Source organism: Ammospiza caudacuta, chromosome 1 (assembly GCF_027887145.1).
Source record: "Ammospiza caudacuta isolate bAmmCau1 chromosome 1, bAmmCau1.pri, whole genome shotgun sequence".
Taxonomy (NCBI): Eukaryota; Metazoa; Chordata; class Aves; order Passeriformes; family Passerellidae; genus Ammospiza; species Ammospiza caudacuta.
In genome coordinates, this window is record NC_080593.1 from 105,692,151 (window position 1) to 105,709,452 (window position 17,302).

Below are 17,302 nucleotides of genomic sequence, written 5' to 3' on the forward strand. Positions count from 1 at the left end.
CATTTCCCAGCCCTAAAAGATTTCAAGGAGCCAAGAGCTGGAACTCCTAGAGGGGCTCAAGATTTCCCTCTGAAATTTAGTCAGAATTGCCTACATAGCTCCCTTTGGCCCCTTAAAAAATTTCAACATAGCAGAACACAATCAGGTACTTCTGGCCCACTTTTCAGCATTCTTTTAAACAACAACTGCTAGTTTGGTTTATGGCTCTCTGAACCAAACAAAGTCAGTATGAGCTCAAAAACATTTCTCACTTCCATTTGTTTCAAGGGTAATTCATGTTTTCTGCAAAGCTTGTATTCAACAAAATACTCTATATGCATCACTTTTAAAGAAAATACTTTATTATATTATGGGAAAAAAAGCATGATCATCCAAAATTTGTATTGTTAAAAAAATTGAAAATTTAGACAGCATGTCGGTATATTCTGTTCCACATGGGAATGATAAGAAGACTCTATAGCATTACTAGATATTGCACAGTCTGAAAGAAACAAAACAAATCACATGATCTTGGGAAACATCTCACATTATGAAAAATCTACAAAGAAAACATTAAAAAAAAAATCCCAACGAAACACACAATCCTTTCTTTCTACAGTAGCTTTAAGTTCGTAATTCTTGGAATGACCGTATTCCACTGAAGACCATCTCAGTGACAGGAAGCTTCATTTCAGCAATCCCCTTGTGCAAATAAGATTAATAAAAAAAAATAATAATAACGCAGTGAAGTCTTTTGATATCGTGTGGGTGGCAATAACCACACAGCTGTTAGATCCCTGCCTGGTAAAACAAAACGGGGAAAGAGAAGGAAGGGGATTTAGGCCATAAGTTTTGCCTGCAACTCCATCTCTGCCGCCCTTTTGAGTGCAACATCCACCAGAAGCTGAAATCCACTAAAATCCTGGTTAAGGTCTGGTGGTGTTGGAGGAGGAGTGTTGAAGAGCCCACTCTGTGTGTTTGCACCAGGTCCCAGTTTGGATGCGTCCTCGTGGCACGAGAGGGGGCTATCTGTGAAGCCGCCAGCCGGGGGCTGCTGCAGGTCCGTGGTCTGGCCTACATCAGCCGGCTGGCAAAAGTGGAAAGGGGCATCTTTCAACGCAGTCACAGTCGTGTGGCAAATCACCGACGGCCGAGCCAGGACCGATCCCGGGGAAGCTGGCTTGGAAGAGGACACAGTTTTGCTGAGCGGCGCAGCGGCGGGAAGGAAGGCAGTCTCATCCAGCAGGGGAATGTAGTTCTTTGTGCTGATGGCAGACTCCACCAGGCCGCCCTCGGGGAGCTTGGTCCCTCGCCGCGAGATAGTGAACTGATTTGGGTCTTTGCCATCCTTCCTCAGCATGTCAGGTAACAGCCTGCGGCGTGCATTGATAAACCAGTTGCAGACCTGGGAATATAATGACATCTTAATTTCTACCTTCATTCATTCCCAACTATGTGCCACAAGAGCGGACAGTTAGATTAATGAATCCCTCCAAGCAGTTTCCTTCCCTGCACAACAAAATAGAGACCTACTGACAAGTTCTGGCATGCCTGGCAAAGGCCCTTCCCTTGTCCCGCTGCTACCGACTCCCTGCTCCTGTTACAGAAAGCCCCGGGACATCTGAAGTCCAAACTAGGGGTTTAGCTTTTAACTCTGTGCACACACATTAACCTATTGGCTATTGTTCCCTAGCTTAGGTTAATTAACAACAGGAAAACCTTTTCTCTCTGAAGAGAGCCACTCCTCCCACAAATAGTTACTGATTTTCCTTGTTCAACTGACTGTGTCGACAGACATAACATGAATTACCTCACTTAAGTTTGTCCTTGTTTAAATATCAACCAGTTTCCTGGGCAATACAGGATAGTTTATAGTTTAACGTCTTTTTTCTCTTTACTACATAAAGGAAGTCTTCTTTATAATGTTGCATTAAGAAAATTTTACTCTATGGCCAATTATGAACTTGGCACTAATGAATTAATATGGAAAATTTAAATCCAGGACTCAATAGGAGTGCTCTCTATTTAGCAGCTCCCAAAACCAAACCCTGGTTTACCCAAGTTCTTATACAGCCACTTTCCCACAACATAGGATGCAGCAATGGGCAAAAGCTATTCGACCCAAGACAATCACAGAAGATAAGAATGATGCATCCAAAGGACCTCACAGATGCCAGTGGCATCCCAGCATGAGAATCCAAAATAAACATACAAACACCTCGTCCACACCTGCACTAACACCCCTGAGTAGCTCGATCCCATATAGGTTGTTCCACTGATTTTAACGGCAGTGATCATACACATAATTATATATGTCCATGTTCTACTGGAATGAGCCTCAAGTTACTATTTTAGAAGTGAAGAGTTATATGCTAAGCTGCACATCTATCACCATAAAACCTCTGTTGACAAATAAATACCTTCTTCTCACAATAAATTACCTTGTACAGACACTTTAGTCTTTTGGGGCACAATTCTGCAAAAACTTAGCATGCATGCTCCTATTCATGACTGTCTGTTCTCCCACAAAAATAATTTTATTCCAAATAAACAAAGATCATCGTAACACATAATCAGTCTCTATCTCTCCTTATGAGTGCCATCAGCAGGAGAGTAGCAATAAAAAAGGAAATCTCAAATGCACTGTAAACATTTGTATCCGTGACTAGAACACAGGTGAATTAAAACAGAAAACAGCTCCTTTAGAAGGGAGAACTATTTTTTTTAATACCTGTAGTGTGGAAAGGTGTGTTTGTCGGGATAACAGCGCTTTTTCTTGCTCTGAAGGATAAGCATTGTATCGGTGCTCATAGAGCCAGTCCCGAAGAATCTGCACAGACTCCTTGGGCAGGTTGCCACGTCTCCGCCGCTTTCCTGAGCCAGCAGATGAGGAAAGATCCAGTGGGACATCCATAGTGTCATCATCCTCCGTTTCACTGCCTGATATTGCAACTACACCTGCAATTGTAAGACAAGAACAATCAGCCTCCTAAATCCGTTAACTGCTTGGCTCCAGCACTGTATGGCACAGACATTTTATATCACATGAACTGTATTTACTGTTACAGCCCCTTGTCCTGCAGCGTTAACTTGTCATGCTGGAGCTCTTCTGTCAGCTGAACAAAAAAAGTAGTACAAATGATCCCTTCCTAAAGGAATTCTTCTCTGCAAACCTGCATTTTCTTGTTCCCCTGGCAACCTTTTATCTGCTGAACGTTATCAGATAGCTTCTATCTAATGAGAGTATTGTCCGAGTTTGCTGGCTGTGGTATGCATCCAGCACTTTTTTTCAAGGATAACTAACCAGTGGCTGAGCAAAAGGTCAACAAGGAAGAACTTAAAACACCCCAACTCAAGCAACAGGTTATTTAATTATTTCTTAACATCCTGATGCTTGTCTCTTGGGAGGGATAGATTGTAGATTTTAGAAATGAATAATTACATCTATTTAGAAAAATTAATGGAAGAAGAAAAAAAGAAAGGGGAAAATTGTGTTTCTCACCACCTGTAAGATTTTCACTAAGGAAGGAAAAAAGTGCAGAAGAAGGGAAGAGCCTGGTGCCTAAGAGTTCACCAGGAAATGCACTCTCATTTAACTGTATTCTCTATCAAAGAACCATGATCATTTAGATGTACCAGTTTTTATCCTGACTATTTTTTCAACTTTGTGGCTTTCATCTCACATTTTTATCCCTGGAAACGTGTGTTCTCTGCTATGCTTACTATAAGGGCTCCAAACTTGCCAGTTAACTGCATACCTTCCCCCTCCAACACAAAGGAAGGAACAGATTTCACAATCTGACTATCCCTTTATATATGAACACCACACTACTAGTAATGAAGCTATGGAATGTAAATCAGACAAACGAGCAAGTATTCAACAGTTAGGAAGGCTACAGTTCTACTCCTCTGGTAGGATGCAAGAGTCACTAGTTCCATAAAACACAAAGAAAACCACGCTTTAAACTCACCAGAAATTTTAGGAATCTTACAAACTATATACAAGTCCAAATAAGATACTACCCACATTCAACTAGTACAAATAAATACTCATTTCAAGTGAACTCACACTGGCTTTCAGAAGCAGTTTCAGAAACTCTAGAAGGAAAACAAGCCCTTAATCTTTTTGTCTTTTGAACTTAGACTGGGGGGCTGATGGGTGGAAAGGAAGAAATTTGCTCACTTGTAACGTCAAAACTAAAAATCTTAATAGTAAAGCCAACTAGATGTCAAAAGTAAAATTTTCTGTGGGAAATCACCCATAATTAAAAAATTCTATTCAAGGAAATAAAGTAAGACCTAAACAACAATAAGTGAACCTGTGAAAATATTAAACTATATAAAATTATGTTATATCCATAAGTAAAGGCACTTACAGAAGTGAGAAGCAAGAAGGAAGTAATGCCCTTTAAAAAAACCAACCAGCCAGCCACCAAACCCCCACTACCACACGAAGAAAGACAGAAGGTATGTATGAGCAAGTTTTCCTTAATACTTGGCAGGAGAGTAGGGAGAGAAACAGAGAAGGACCTTTCCTCACACTTCCAAATTTCAGCCAAAGCTGACACAGTAAATTATCTTTCCTTCCCCTATTTATGAATAGCTCCAACATCCTTAAATTTAGTTTAAGTTGTCCAATTTGAAATGCACAGTTTTGATACGCAAGCATTCCCAACAGGATGATCGATCCACAATCTGTCTGGCAGAGTTACTTCAGTAACTTACTTGGTATTGTTTTCATTCTCCCAACTGTTGATTTATGTAACTGACAAACACCAAACTGACACACCAAATTTTTCATCTGATGATTAGCTACATAAATTATCCAGTCATGGAATAGGAACAATAGGACAATATTTAAATAACCAACACAAGATAAAACTCCAGATTATGTAAACAGTTTCTTAATTTGTGCAGAAAGTATGTCAAAAGTTTGCTTTACAATGATTCCAAGCAAACCGCTTTGTCATAGCTTCATGGAAAGTGCTGTCATGCTTGCAACCTGACCTGAGAACATGCCTTGCACCATGGGCTCCTGGAGCCATGAGGAACACTTCTGGGAACAAAGATCCTGCAGAGAAAACAGGAAAGCTCTGCAAAGCAGCTCAGCCCTTTTAAATTGAATTTTAAAACTAGCTAAAACTAGCCCATGCTATTCAGACAATGTTTTGAAGTGTGCTGTTCTTGTTTGTCAGGAACCAGAACTGTTGCAGCACTTCACAGGGCTGGGTTTTTTGTTTGTTTTTAAATATAATGGGCAGTAAGGCAAGACCTTGGAAAAGAGGGAGAGGCAAACAGCAAGGGCTGGAAAAAAGAGGCAAGGAGAAACTACTATGAAAAAGTTAGATGTCTAATGGTCTGCAAGCAGTATGTACATGGCATAACAAAAAGTATTCCAGGTACACACCACTCAATCTGAAGTGATCTTTCTTGGCTCTACCCGACAACTAAAGACTCCATGGACATCTCTCTGAACTTCAGAAAACTGATTTAACAGCAAAACCTCTCCTAGAACTGCTGTTTCTCCTTCAGCTGAAAAAAAAAGACGTGATAAGATACTGTGTGCAAGCCAGCAGCATAAAAACGTTTCTCCCTTGCCAAATAAGATCTTTTGCTAAAGTAAAAGTTGTCATTTGACTAACCGTAACCTACCTAGCAAGAAATGAGTCACCAGCGGAGCCAGCCCTTTGACCTGCTGGCTGAGTGTGTCACATTAAGTGACACAGTAAGTTAGTGACACAAAGCAGGTTTTGGTTAAGCAGGAAACCCAGTGTAGTACAGACTTCTGCTCATTTAAATGAGCTCATTTAAATAGCTGATCAGCCCTCTGAACTCGTGGCAGATCTCTCAGGCGCAGGACAGAGCTAGCAGCAACAGGAAGTCATGGCTAGAAATCTCGCACTACCCCAGCTGATATTTTTTACTAGAGCAGGAGCCACATTGTGGCTGTCAAGGCTCTGTTTTCATTAAAGCATTCCTGCTGATTACAACCCAGCTTTGTTTTTCCGTCTTGTTAGTAATCAGCCTATTCGCTGCTGGTTTCCTGTTTTAACAGGGCCCAGCTGAAAAGGGTCCTGGCCACGCTCCATGACTGGACCATTGGCTTACTGTTATTTACACCCAGAATAAAGGCCTGTGGACACGATGAGTAGCCCCAGCTGACCTACTAATTTATTTTGTATTAAAAGCAGGCTAGGGCCAGGCTATTTTATGTCTCCTCCTAAATACATTTAATCCAAACAAAAAAACCTGTTTTTATAGAACTAAAATTAACGCAGCACAAGTTCATTTGTAGAGAGGTCTGAGAAACAACACAAAATCCTATTCCTTCACTTCCTCACCGCCACTTAAAAGAGTAGTCTATGCTTTAATGATCTAAGGACTACATGATCAGCATCCCTTTTTATAAATTACTTTATCCTCCTGGCTTCCCAGCTGAAGTCATATGCATGATTGAATGCACTGTTGCATTGTATCACAGCCCAAAGACTTCACAGGTCCTCCCCGTTAATCAGCTCAGGGAAGATTACACCCAGGATCTGGAGCCTGGGCTCAACACCCAAACGTTAGTTAACAGCTCGAAACAACTTGAGTAAAAGTACAGTGATGACTAAAGCTGATTTCAAAACAAACCACTGCCACTTAAAAAGGTATGCTGAAATATTTTGAGGGGGAGGACAAAGTATTTAGAGAGGCTGAGACAAATGAAATGGAAGTTAAGCAAACGAAAAATTTAGGCTATGAGGGAAAAAAAAAAGGCACCACAAAAAAACAACTATCCCATTGTGTCGAGGAAGAGCTTCACAGAGGAAGTGGCAGAAGCCAATTGTTATTCAAAAGAGGACAAAGTATACCACAAGGAACAATCTCTGCCCTCCAGAGAGGGGATGGACAAAAATCACCTTAAAGAAAACCTCCCACCCCTCAGGGCTGTCTGAATTTCTTCAGCAGTGAGATTTCTTTTTATGAGCGCTGATAAACAGAACCAGTTCCCATCCAAGCCCCCGATCCTGTTGTAACCAAGTTCAGTAAGATTCTTCACATGTATAAACTTGAGCACATGCCTGTGCCTTTCCGAGACTGTGTTCTAAATCAGCTCATTAACAAGGCAAATAGGTTCCGTGTGACTGCCACCACGTTATTATTTGTAAATTAAATTATATTAAATTAAATTAAAATAAAAAAGCCCTGAGGTTTAAATCCACAATCTTCTAGTTTTAAAAAAAACCAGAAAAACAACAAAAAAACACCCCTCAACAAAACTAGCCATCAAGAAAAACACAGCATGACACACTTAAAATTTTTAAACTCAACACACATACCAAAAAACCCAACTTTTGCAATGCAAATTTAAAAATCAACAACAAAACCACATTGCTTTAAAATTATTCATAAGTAGCAAAAAAAACCTACAAGGATACAGAAGGGAATTTCCACAGTAAAAGAAAAAAAAACACCACCTCTTTCCTCTGAATGAGTTTCATAATTGAGGAACCAGCCTATTTGTTTTCCTCTGTACTTTACAGCTTGCACTCTATTACTTGTAAAGCAACTAGACTTGGCTGTACTATACTTTTTTTCTTCTAACGGGATTTTTCTAGGAGTGCAAGCAAGAAATCTGTAACAAAGTCACTCTTTGAGACTTCTTCAATGAGCTTCCAATGCCAGGAGGTCACAAATAAGTACAAGCCCAACCTTTATTAAAACAAAGTCACCCTAGCCCTAACATCTTTTTAAAAGTTTACGCCTTTGTCTCCTCACCTTTTAATTTGTGCCACGCAAACCCCAGGCCCATGGCCCCTCTCAAAAGTTCTCCCTCCCGCCTGTCACCTTTCATTGTTTCCATTGTTTCAGCCCAGGATTTGCAATCCTCAAAGCAGAGCTTACACACACACACTTACACACAAAGCCCTACACATGCATACCTAGAAACTACGTCAGCGTTTTCCACACGCATTTATTTCGGGGGTGGCAAGAACAACAGTTGAAAGTGCAGGGAGTTTGGTATTTCACCAACCAGCAGCTGCCCTCGGGGAGAGAAGTCTGAACAATGGAAGCAACAGCAGACAGGAAACCAGCTCACCACTGCTGTGCAAATAGGCAGCATAGGAATGTCCTAAAAATAACTGGGCTAAATTAATTCAGCGAAACTTTAAAAGGGGGAGGGGGAAATAAACCACAAACTACTTCCAACAGGGTGAAGAATCGCGACCTACCTAAGAAACACTTAAAAGCCAGCGCTGCCGCTGTCTCTGGGCGCAGGGGACTGAGCTGGGATCAAGCCCCACTCCGCTCCCGCGGGACGCTGCACTCCTCAGCACCACCCTGAGCCTGCTGCTCTTTAAAACTTCGCCTTTGTGGCTCAGCTCCCTTTGTGTGCGCTCCTCGTAGCCGAGCGGCACGTCCAAAAAAAAACTTCTGACGAGGGCTACAAACCATATTAGTACACACCATGTCTGCAGCAGCCCAATGATTTCACGAACTACATATGCATTAATTGCTCCAAGGGTACTAACAATGAGAGGCTGCTTTACTACGGAGCCGCAGGAATGCATAGTAGGGGGAAAAACAGCACAACTCTGGAGTACTGAACATGCGCACTGCTCCCCTCCTAACCCTCCGCTTCGGAGCATTTAATGGTCTTTGAATGCAAAACACCCTTCAGCCACACCGCCGATTTGCAAATCGCAACTGAACAGACACTGCTTTGCTAGGAACTTCTCCCCAGCCAGCGCAACAGCGCTGGATCCGAAAGCACGTTCCGCGTCTTTGTGGCCAGGCGCTAATTTAAGGGCACTTAAAGCACCACGAGTGCGATGAGTAACGATCCTCTAACTGTAAAGTTTGTCGCTTTGGAAGCGGGCACAAAGAAAACTCAAACAGCCTTATGGTTATGTGGAGGGAGGGAAGGGGGGAAGTCTTCCTCCTTTTAACCCTGCGTCAAAACTTTTGTACTTTGTGTTTCGTCCCCCTGTTTTAAGGGATAAAAGGGATAGAAAAGGCTTCAACTTTCAGCAAAACAAGGCGGTCGAGGGCGCGGAGGGGTCTGAAGCCCTGCCGCCGATGCCCCCCCCCCCCCCCCCCAGCCCCACGCTGCCGTCCCCGCGAACAAAGAGTTGCCGGACGGCCCCGCTTCCCTCGCCCCAAGTTGGGAAAACCACCCGCACCCTCGTCCCTCTCGCGGGGACGGTGGGGCTCGGTGCGGAAAAGCGTTCAAAAGTGTTTTACGGGAGGGCAGGGGGAAGAAACTCCACGGAGGGGGCGAGAACAAAAGTTGGCGGAGGGCAGGAGGCGAACGGCTGGACATGTTTTTGACAGGGAGCCAGCGGCGCAGAGAGGCGGCCGCCTCCAAACAACGGCCCCGCATGTTTTGTCTGGGAGCGGAGCATCCACTGCAATCTTCCACGGGATACAGGCCAGGGGGCGTGGGGGGGACACGGGGGACAAAAGGCCGAGAAGGCAAAGGGACTCCGGCTGGCTTAGCGACAGCCCCCCCTTCCCCTTTCCACCCCGGCTAGGGGCGCGGGGCACCCCGCTTTGTCCCGGCACCCCGTCACAACTACCTTTTTTACTTTTCATCTTGATCGCGAGGACCGAGCCGATCGCCGGACACCTCACGCACCGACCCAAGTTTCTCTCCCTTCGCCGGACGCTGCTTTCCCCCTTTAAGCTCAGCGAGGAGGAGAAGGTCGATGAAGAAAGCAGAAACACCGCCGCGGAGCCAGGCGCCCGGTCACCGGCCGCGCTGCTGTCAGCGGGAGCCGCAGGGCTCTGCTTCCCCCGGGGGCTTTCTAGTGCGGCCGGGGTGGGCTTCCCTCCCCCCTTCCCTTTGTTCCCTTCTGCTGGCGATTGGCCCCGGCCTGTTAAAGTGAGGAAAGGCACGGGAGAGAAAGGTACACAGCGCCCGCCCTCCCCCACCTCCCCGCAGTGAGTACGGGAGAGTAACCGTGCGCTGCACTGGCACTCGCGGCGGCTGCCTCCTCCTCCTCTCTCCTCCCTCCCCTCCTGTCTGACAGAGCCTCAACACCCGGGAGGGGAGGGACCGGCCGGAACGGGGGGTGTCCGCCTGTACCCGCTCGCTCATGCACACACAACAGCAGCAGCGGGGGGAGCTCTCCGTGCCTCCCGCTCCCTCGCCTTTCTTCCAAGCAGACGTTTGATCATTAAACTGGAAGGAGAAGGAAGAGGCGGGGGTAGGGGGGGGGGGGGAGATTTTGACAGCTGCCCTTGACTAGCCTCCTCCTGTTGCTGCCGGACGAACCACCCACTCCTTCGCGTGAATAGAGGAGAAGAAAGAAGAGTGCGTACGGCAGGGGAAGGAAAGGAGCCCTCCAAAGACCCGCGCCCCCCTCCCGACCGCCGAACGGCCCGGTCGGCGGGGGCTGCTCCCTCCGATCCCCTGCGGTGCCGAAGGAGCCCCGCTTGGCCGGCGCTGGCCACACACACCCCCACCCACCCCCGCGGGGAAGGCGAGCCCCGTTTCTGCGGTTATTTTTACATCAGTTCGTAAAAGGTTGTTTTTCTCCCCCTCGACTCCCCCCCTCCCCAGCCCGGTAGGTTTTGCTGCGGCACATGATCGCAGCTGTAAAACAGGGAAGTCTCACAGCTTGACTCATCGCTGTCGGGCGAGCACGCTCTGCAGCAGCAACAGTTTCTTTTCCTCCGGGATGGGAAACGTGACACCCGCCAGCAGCTCCTCGCTCCGGCTTCCCTGGCGAAGGGGAGAGCTCTCCCCGGGCACAGGCGGCCTTGGCGGCGGATCCTGGCTCTCCCCTCGCCGCCCCCCTGACAAAACCAGGTGCAAAAAAATAAATAGAAATCAAAACTGCTCAACGCCCAGCCGCGGTCTGAAGTGTCACCACGGGCGAAGGTTGTGGCGTGGAAAGGGAAAGAAGCCGCCTGGCCGCGGAGCGGGCGTGCACTTATTCCACGGGAGCGTGTCCGTGTCACTCCCGCACCGGCACGTGTGGGGCTGTTCCCGGCCGGGCGGGCGCGGGGGGTGAGCGGCAGGCGCCTAGAACGGCTGATGAAATAATGGATTCCTACGGCAGAGCGGGGATCATTCCCTCCCCACCACCCTGCACCCCCCGGCGGCGCGGCAGTCCGCGCGAATCCGCATTCAGTGCACAAGGGAAGCAACAGCGTTTTAGCAGCGAGCCCCTCCCCAAGTACCTTGTAACTATTTTTATGTGGAGTAATTACAGCGGGAGATAAAACAGCTGTTGTATGGCGAACGGGGGCTGTGTGAGGGGGGAGGGCAGCTGGTGAGTCACGTCACTTAGCCAAGGACTCGGTGTCGGCGGCTCTGCGGGGCCAGAGGTTCGCTCCGGCATGGGGTGACCCTTGTGCCGGCGGCTGCTGGGCGGCGTGTCCGGCTGTAGGTCAGCGAGGCACGGCGCACTGACTGACTGACACACTGACTGACTGACGGCGCCGCGCCAGGCGGGAGCTTGTACGGCGCGGTCCGAGGTCCCGCCGGCGGCAGCGCGATCCGGGCCATTGCCCGCCGACCGAGCGCCCTCCGCCCGCCCTTCCCGCCGTCCTCCCGCCGTGTCGCCCCCGGCGCTGCCCAGGGGATGCCGGTGTCACTCGGTGCCAGCCCGGCAGGACGAGGCTCGCTCGGGGCCGGTGTTGTCACCCGAGCCGTGCCCCCGAGGGACTGACTGGTGGCTCAGGGGCGGGGGCTGTGCGCGCACGCCGCCGTATGGCTTTATTTTGGCTTTTGCTGTTTTGTTTTTGTTGTGGAAAAGCCCTGCTTCCCAGCTGTGAGGGCTGGCTCTTCGCACTGCTTGTTCCGAGCGTCCGGGCAATGGTCGTGCCAAAAAAGCAATTATGGGAAGTTAACAAAAGACACGTCCAGGAGTCGAAGAGATTTCCCTTTCTCCGTGCCGCCAGAGCCGCCTCAAGCCTGTTCATTGTCCTTGGGACCGCAGACAAATCTGTGGAATCTGTGAAACTAGCTCTTTCCTTATTTTTCCTTATTTTCTTTTTTTTTCTTTTTCTTAGAGGTCTGTTTAAATTGGTTAGTTTTGTTTTTTCTTCTTTGCCAAGGTCATTTCTATAAGGAGAGAAAATAAAAAGTTTTACTTTCATGCTGAACTCAAGTTACTTTCCTTTTCCTTTTCAAAAACTTTAGAAGCAGCCTTTCTAGGAAAAGATAAATTTCGATTTTGTGTGGCAGCTTTTTAGCTAGTAGGAGAAGGCCATGGACCAGTGGGTATTCATTCCTAGCTCCTGTGGTATAAAATGCGTGGAAAGGCATTGTTTTAAAACAAGTTCCTCCAGGGATGCGAGTATGGAGGGCTATACCCATAGCTGGGACCCATGGGAAAGTCTGAAATGGGTTTGTGGAGTTCACGTTGCATTTGTTGCCCGGTGCAGTATCTCAGGTTTGTCCACAAATTTTGGCTGCCTTTCCCACTTAAAGACTCCTGATGCGGTGGTAGTGGGTTAAAGTTTGCAAAAAAGTAATGCAGTGGAAGAAAACCCCCACAGCTCTCTCTGCCGGTAAAACTTCAACTCACCTGAAACGAGGTTGTATCTAAAAGGAGGACAGGTGATTTGCCTGAGCTCAAATCTGTTGGATTAATCAATTCAGTTCTGTAGCAAATAACCTAGTGGCCTATAAGATGATATTAGTATTGACTACTGCTTGCAAGCAGAAGTAGAAAGTATGCAAGGCAATATGTAACTTTCTGCAGTTTTTATTTTTCCTTCAGGTGTTCGTGGGGCTGTGTTTTTAGTTTTTAATCTGCTAGAGGTGCATCAGCGCTGTGAGTTGTATCTCACAAGCAGCTCAAACTGCTTCACGCTGAGCAGCCTTGGCATCTGTGCAGCTCCTTGGGTAGGTAGTGCTGTACACGTGCATCAAGATACGTCTGTGCCAACAGGTTGGAACAGCTTGGTTCAGTCAGAGCAAGTTCAGCTCTGTCTGGACCCATCTCCAGAGACATGCTGTGTTTGTAAAACTGGATTCTAAAAAGGGATAGAAATTAAACTGGAGGGGCTGGATTTTTAATTACTCCATGATTGTCCAGCGTCATAGATTTATCAGTTTTCAGTGGTGGTGTGCACATGTTTCTGTCCTGTCACAGTGCTGCGTGCAAAGTACCTCGCACAACTCCTTGTTTCTTGCTTTGTGAGTGCTTTGCTTTGAGGTGCTGGGACTGTGTTTGCCTAACTGCTGAAGTCTCCAAGGCGATGTTTTGGGCATAGAAACTATTAAAGGAAGTACTCTGGGAAATCAGGACCTAGGCAAATCAGGCTTGTGGACATTTGTTATCTTGGTCGTTTTATTCCAGTTTCCCATTTATTAACCAGGTGGCATTTTACCCCCTCCCCCCCACAAGGTTGTTATGAAAATAAATCCATTGACACTTAGATGCCATTGAAGTATTTGTGATAAAATTTATGAAATTTTAGTCAGAACAGAAGTAAATAGCACAAATTTAAGCTGGTCATGTCTGTGGAAGTAAGAGTAAAGCAATGCAACAAGTGAACAAATCTGTCCATAGAAAAACAGGAATCACTACTGTAGGTCACAGCTAACCTTCACCTTTTCTAGCCCATGACATTGAGTAGTTTCAGTGTGTCAGAGGAAAGCAGAGGCTGCACCAGGCAGATGTGAGATAATATCTCCCCAAAAATGTCCTATCCAAATATTTAATAGTTCAGTACAAGCGCTGGAGGAATAGTTTAATAGAACTTCAGGGTTTATTACTGACCTAGCTGTATAGTCTTTACACTGGTATAAAAGTTTAATATCTTCATAGAGCACTAAAATTCTGTAATGGCATTTGAGTGGCAGAGCATGTTGAGTTGTGAATTACATAAAAATGCATTGCTTTTTTTTCCCCTTACTTATTTCATTTAATATCCTCTTGTGCTTTGAGGAAAAAAAACACACAAAAATTCCTGTTTTGGTACCATTCATTATTTTATATCTTTCCACATAACTGTTTTTTGACAGAAAATTTCTCACTCTTCATATGAGAATCACTCCCAACTTTTGCTTATTGCCTGTTTTTCTCCCAAGTGTATTTAATCCTACAGTGTTTGGTTTTTTTCAGTAAAGGCTACTTATGCTGCTTGCAGTATTTCAAACAAGGTTATGCCTCCAATTAGAATATATATGTATTTGATATTACTTACTTTCTGATTTATTCTTGTGTGTAATCCAGCATGTTAGGCTTTATCTTTGGCTGCTGCTACATACTGAGCATGGGGCTTTGGAGGTTGTATTGCTTGTATGAAGTTTCTCTTCTGCATGATTTAATATTTGAATCAACGCTGAATCTTTTGTCATTGCATTGTTCACTCATGTGACAGAAGTCACACTGAACATATTCACAAATCTCCCTTTCCCCAAATACATTTTTGATATCTGCAGACTCCATCACTGTTCTTTACCTGTCCCTGTGTCTCCCTTTCTCACTGGTCAGAGTTATTATATTAAAAAACACTGAGCTGAGTAGAGGATGCAGAAGTACCTTGCTGTCAACCTTTTGTCACAATAAAAAACAAAATTTAGAATATAATCTTAGTTTTGATTCACTTACTCCAACCAGATATTCATCCATGGTACTTGTTTGCCTTTTTTCCCCAGCAGTATCTTAGTTTCTCCAGTAGCATGCAACCCTGTCAAAAACCTTTCTGAAATCTGAATAAATTATGTCAACCAGCTGTGCTCTCACAATTGGAGCTCACTTTTCTACCTTTGTGCAAGGGCAGAAAGGGTAAATCTAAGTCATGAAGACAATTCTAAGATTTCAGAACTTCTGCATAATAGACTCAGCAACCTGAACACACTTTTCTCTTGTTTTCTGTGTGCATTCTTGTGGTTATCAAAGATCAAACAAGTGCAAAAACCTCAGGAATTCTTTACATAAAATCATACTGATTCCTGACTGCTGCAGCATCATGTTTGCAAGCTTCTGGTTCTCAGCAAGGACTCCAGGCTGGACTCAAGGTAAGGGGTGGTACTTGGGATTCCTGACGAGGATCAGCTGCTGGAGTGGTCGGTGCTTGCCGCTGGGGTTTTCAGACATTTTCTGGCCAAGAGGAGCAATGGCTGCTCTGGCAGGATGTAGTGCTGTCTCTCTCTGGGGCCTCCTTCAGCTATTCCCTGTGCCAGCCCTTTGCTCCCTCAGCTGCACATCGTCCTCCCTGATGTCTGTGTTTGGTGCCTAAGCATATGGAAATATAATATTATTCTTACTGTAGAGACAACTTAAGTACATTCAGTGGTGTTAGTTATGATTATAAGACAGTGCAGAAACTTCTTAAATGGTGTAATCATTTCCATTCTGAGACTAAAATCTGTGTAGCTTCCTCTGGGGAGTGGTTTGTGAAACTTGCATTAATGTAAATGCAGTTTTGTTTCCACAGTTTGAAGACAAACCCCTGTGTAAAATTAAAGATTTAAAAAAAAAATAGTGAATTGTAGGTTTAATCTTGCTTGGGGTTAGAGTCTTCCCTTTCAGATTTTAACTTAATAGCACAGGAACAAACCTCATGTATTCCTTTCAGTGATGCAGGAATTACAATTTCTGTGTACCACAGGCATCTCATAACTGTGTTGTCCTCTTCTCTAAGAGGGGGTGCTCTGGCTCTGTTTTCTTTTGTAGTACATGAGTGAGTATAACGAGATCAGCATGACAAATGGCATGATTGTTGACAGTCTCAGCTTAGCTCAAGAACTTGGGGCATGAGAGGAAACAGATCTCTCCTGAAATTCGACACTCTGGATGCAATTTATGCAATCGGGTTTTGCTTATCTGTAAGAAGTCAAGCAGGTAAATCAGGTATGGCTGACTAAAAAAAAAAAAGTGTTTTTAAGGTTTTTTGTTTTGTTTCAATTGTGGGATTCCTAGCTTGCTTTTACCACAGACTGGTGGTGCATACTGAAGGAGGACAAGGCAGGAGGTTTACTGCACGACACCCAAAACAAGAGTGACCTTGCTTAGCTGACTTAGTCTAGTATTTAGTTGGACAATCTACACTTAGGGCTGTGCATCAGCAAGCTATGTCTAACTGTACAAAAATCACTGTATAAAGCAACAAAAACAAAGCTTAAAAGTTATCTGCACTTGGCCGCTGTTTTTATTTTTCAGGGTAGAATATTAATTTTGAATGGAATAATTATTTTAAAAGAATAATAGCTATATCTGAGCACTTATGTTTAGTGTAGTCTACTCTAAAGGAAATAACATTGTGGCTAGCCAAATATTTGCATGGTTGAGTCTACATTTGAAGTTTGTTTTGTTTTTTAAGAAGTGTATTTCAGGAACATTGTCTCTGAAGTTATTCCTGTCCTTACAAGACAAGGTTAAATTTGACTTCCAGAAGGACAAAAAAATGTAATGGTAATGAATGAAATATGCACAAAATATTACCTGGTAGAAGAATAAATTACATCACTACTTTAGAGGAAAAACCTAGCTTGGAATATTTGTTATGCCTGTGAACCAAGGAAGAAATGGTATCACATCTTAATACTTACGGAAATAGCAAGTTTTTGCTGAAGACACACAGTCACCTTTTCCTGTCACTAGGGTGAAAGGTTTATGTAGGAAATAAGAGTGCCTTCTGGCACTGCAGAATTTCTGTACCTTTTTAGCAGAATATAAATGTGTTATTTATGAGGTATAATGGTACAGAAAAAACTGTTTAGATATATAACTTCATGTTCAACAAAGATTGAAAAGGATACAGACTAATTAGAAACCAGTAGAATTTTATGACAGGCCACTGCTAAACACTGTGTACTGAATTTAGAGAAGCTGCCACTGCTGTCTGTGCTGTACCTGCTCTGAATATATTCTGAGAGCTTTGTTTTCAAAGCTGTCTGATTTGTACGTCTGTAGGTTTTGCATCCGCTTGATTGGTTTTGCTGCTGTTACTGTTCTATTAATCTTCAGGGTCACACAATTTAAAATTAACGTGACTGCAGAGTTGGAGATTGACTTTTTACAGGGGCTTGTAGTGATAGGACAAGGGGGAGTGGCTTTCAATTGAAAAAAAGAGACACTTTATGTATTAGGAAGAAGTCCTTCAGTGTGCCTGTGGTTAGACATGGAACAGGTTGCCCAGAGAAGCTGTGGATGCCCTGGAAGGGTTCAAAGCCCGGCTAAATGGGGCATTGAGCAATCTGGCTTAGTGAAAGTTGTGCCTGTGCTTGGCAGGGGGTTGAAACTAGATGATATCCGAAGTTCCTTTCAACCCAAACCATTCTGTGATTTTATGTGCAAACAGAATATTCTTGCAGTATTATGGATGTGTTAAAGAAGTTCTGAGTGACCAGTCAAATTTACAGCCTTATGGA

The 17,302-nt window shown here is 44.8% G+C and overlaps 1 protein-coding gene across 1 annotated transcript; it reads right to left on the reverse strand.

The window, feature by feature from the left end:
• Window positions 1-323: 323 nt before the first annotated feature.
• Window positions 324-9,808, reverse strand: TGIF1 (TGFB induced factor homeobox 1). Its single transcript, XM_058813631.1, has 3 exons — window positions 9,543-9,808; window positions 2,711-2,937; window positions 324-1,384 (listed from the first exon to the last, which is right to left on the reverse strand). Exons 1-3 carry the CDS (start codon window positions 9,556-9,558, stop codon window positions 818-820), a joined length of 810 nt encoding a protein of 269 aa, XP_058669614.1. The 5' UTR covers window positions 9,559-9,808; the 3' UTR covers window positions 324-817.
• Window positions 9,809-17,302: the final 7,494 nt, after the last annotated feature.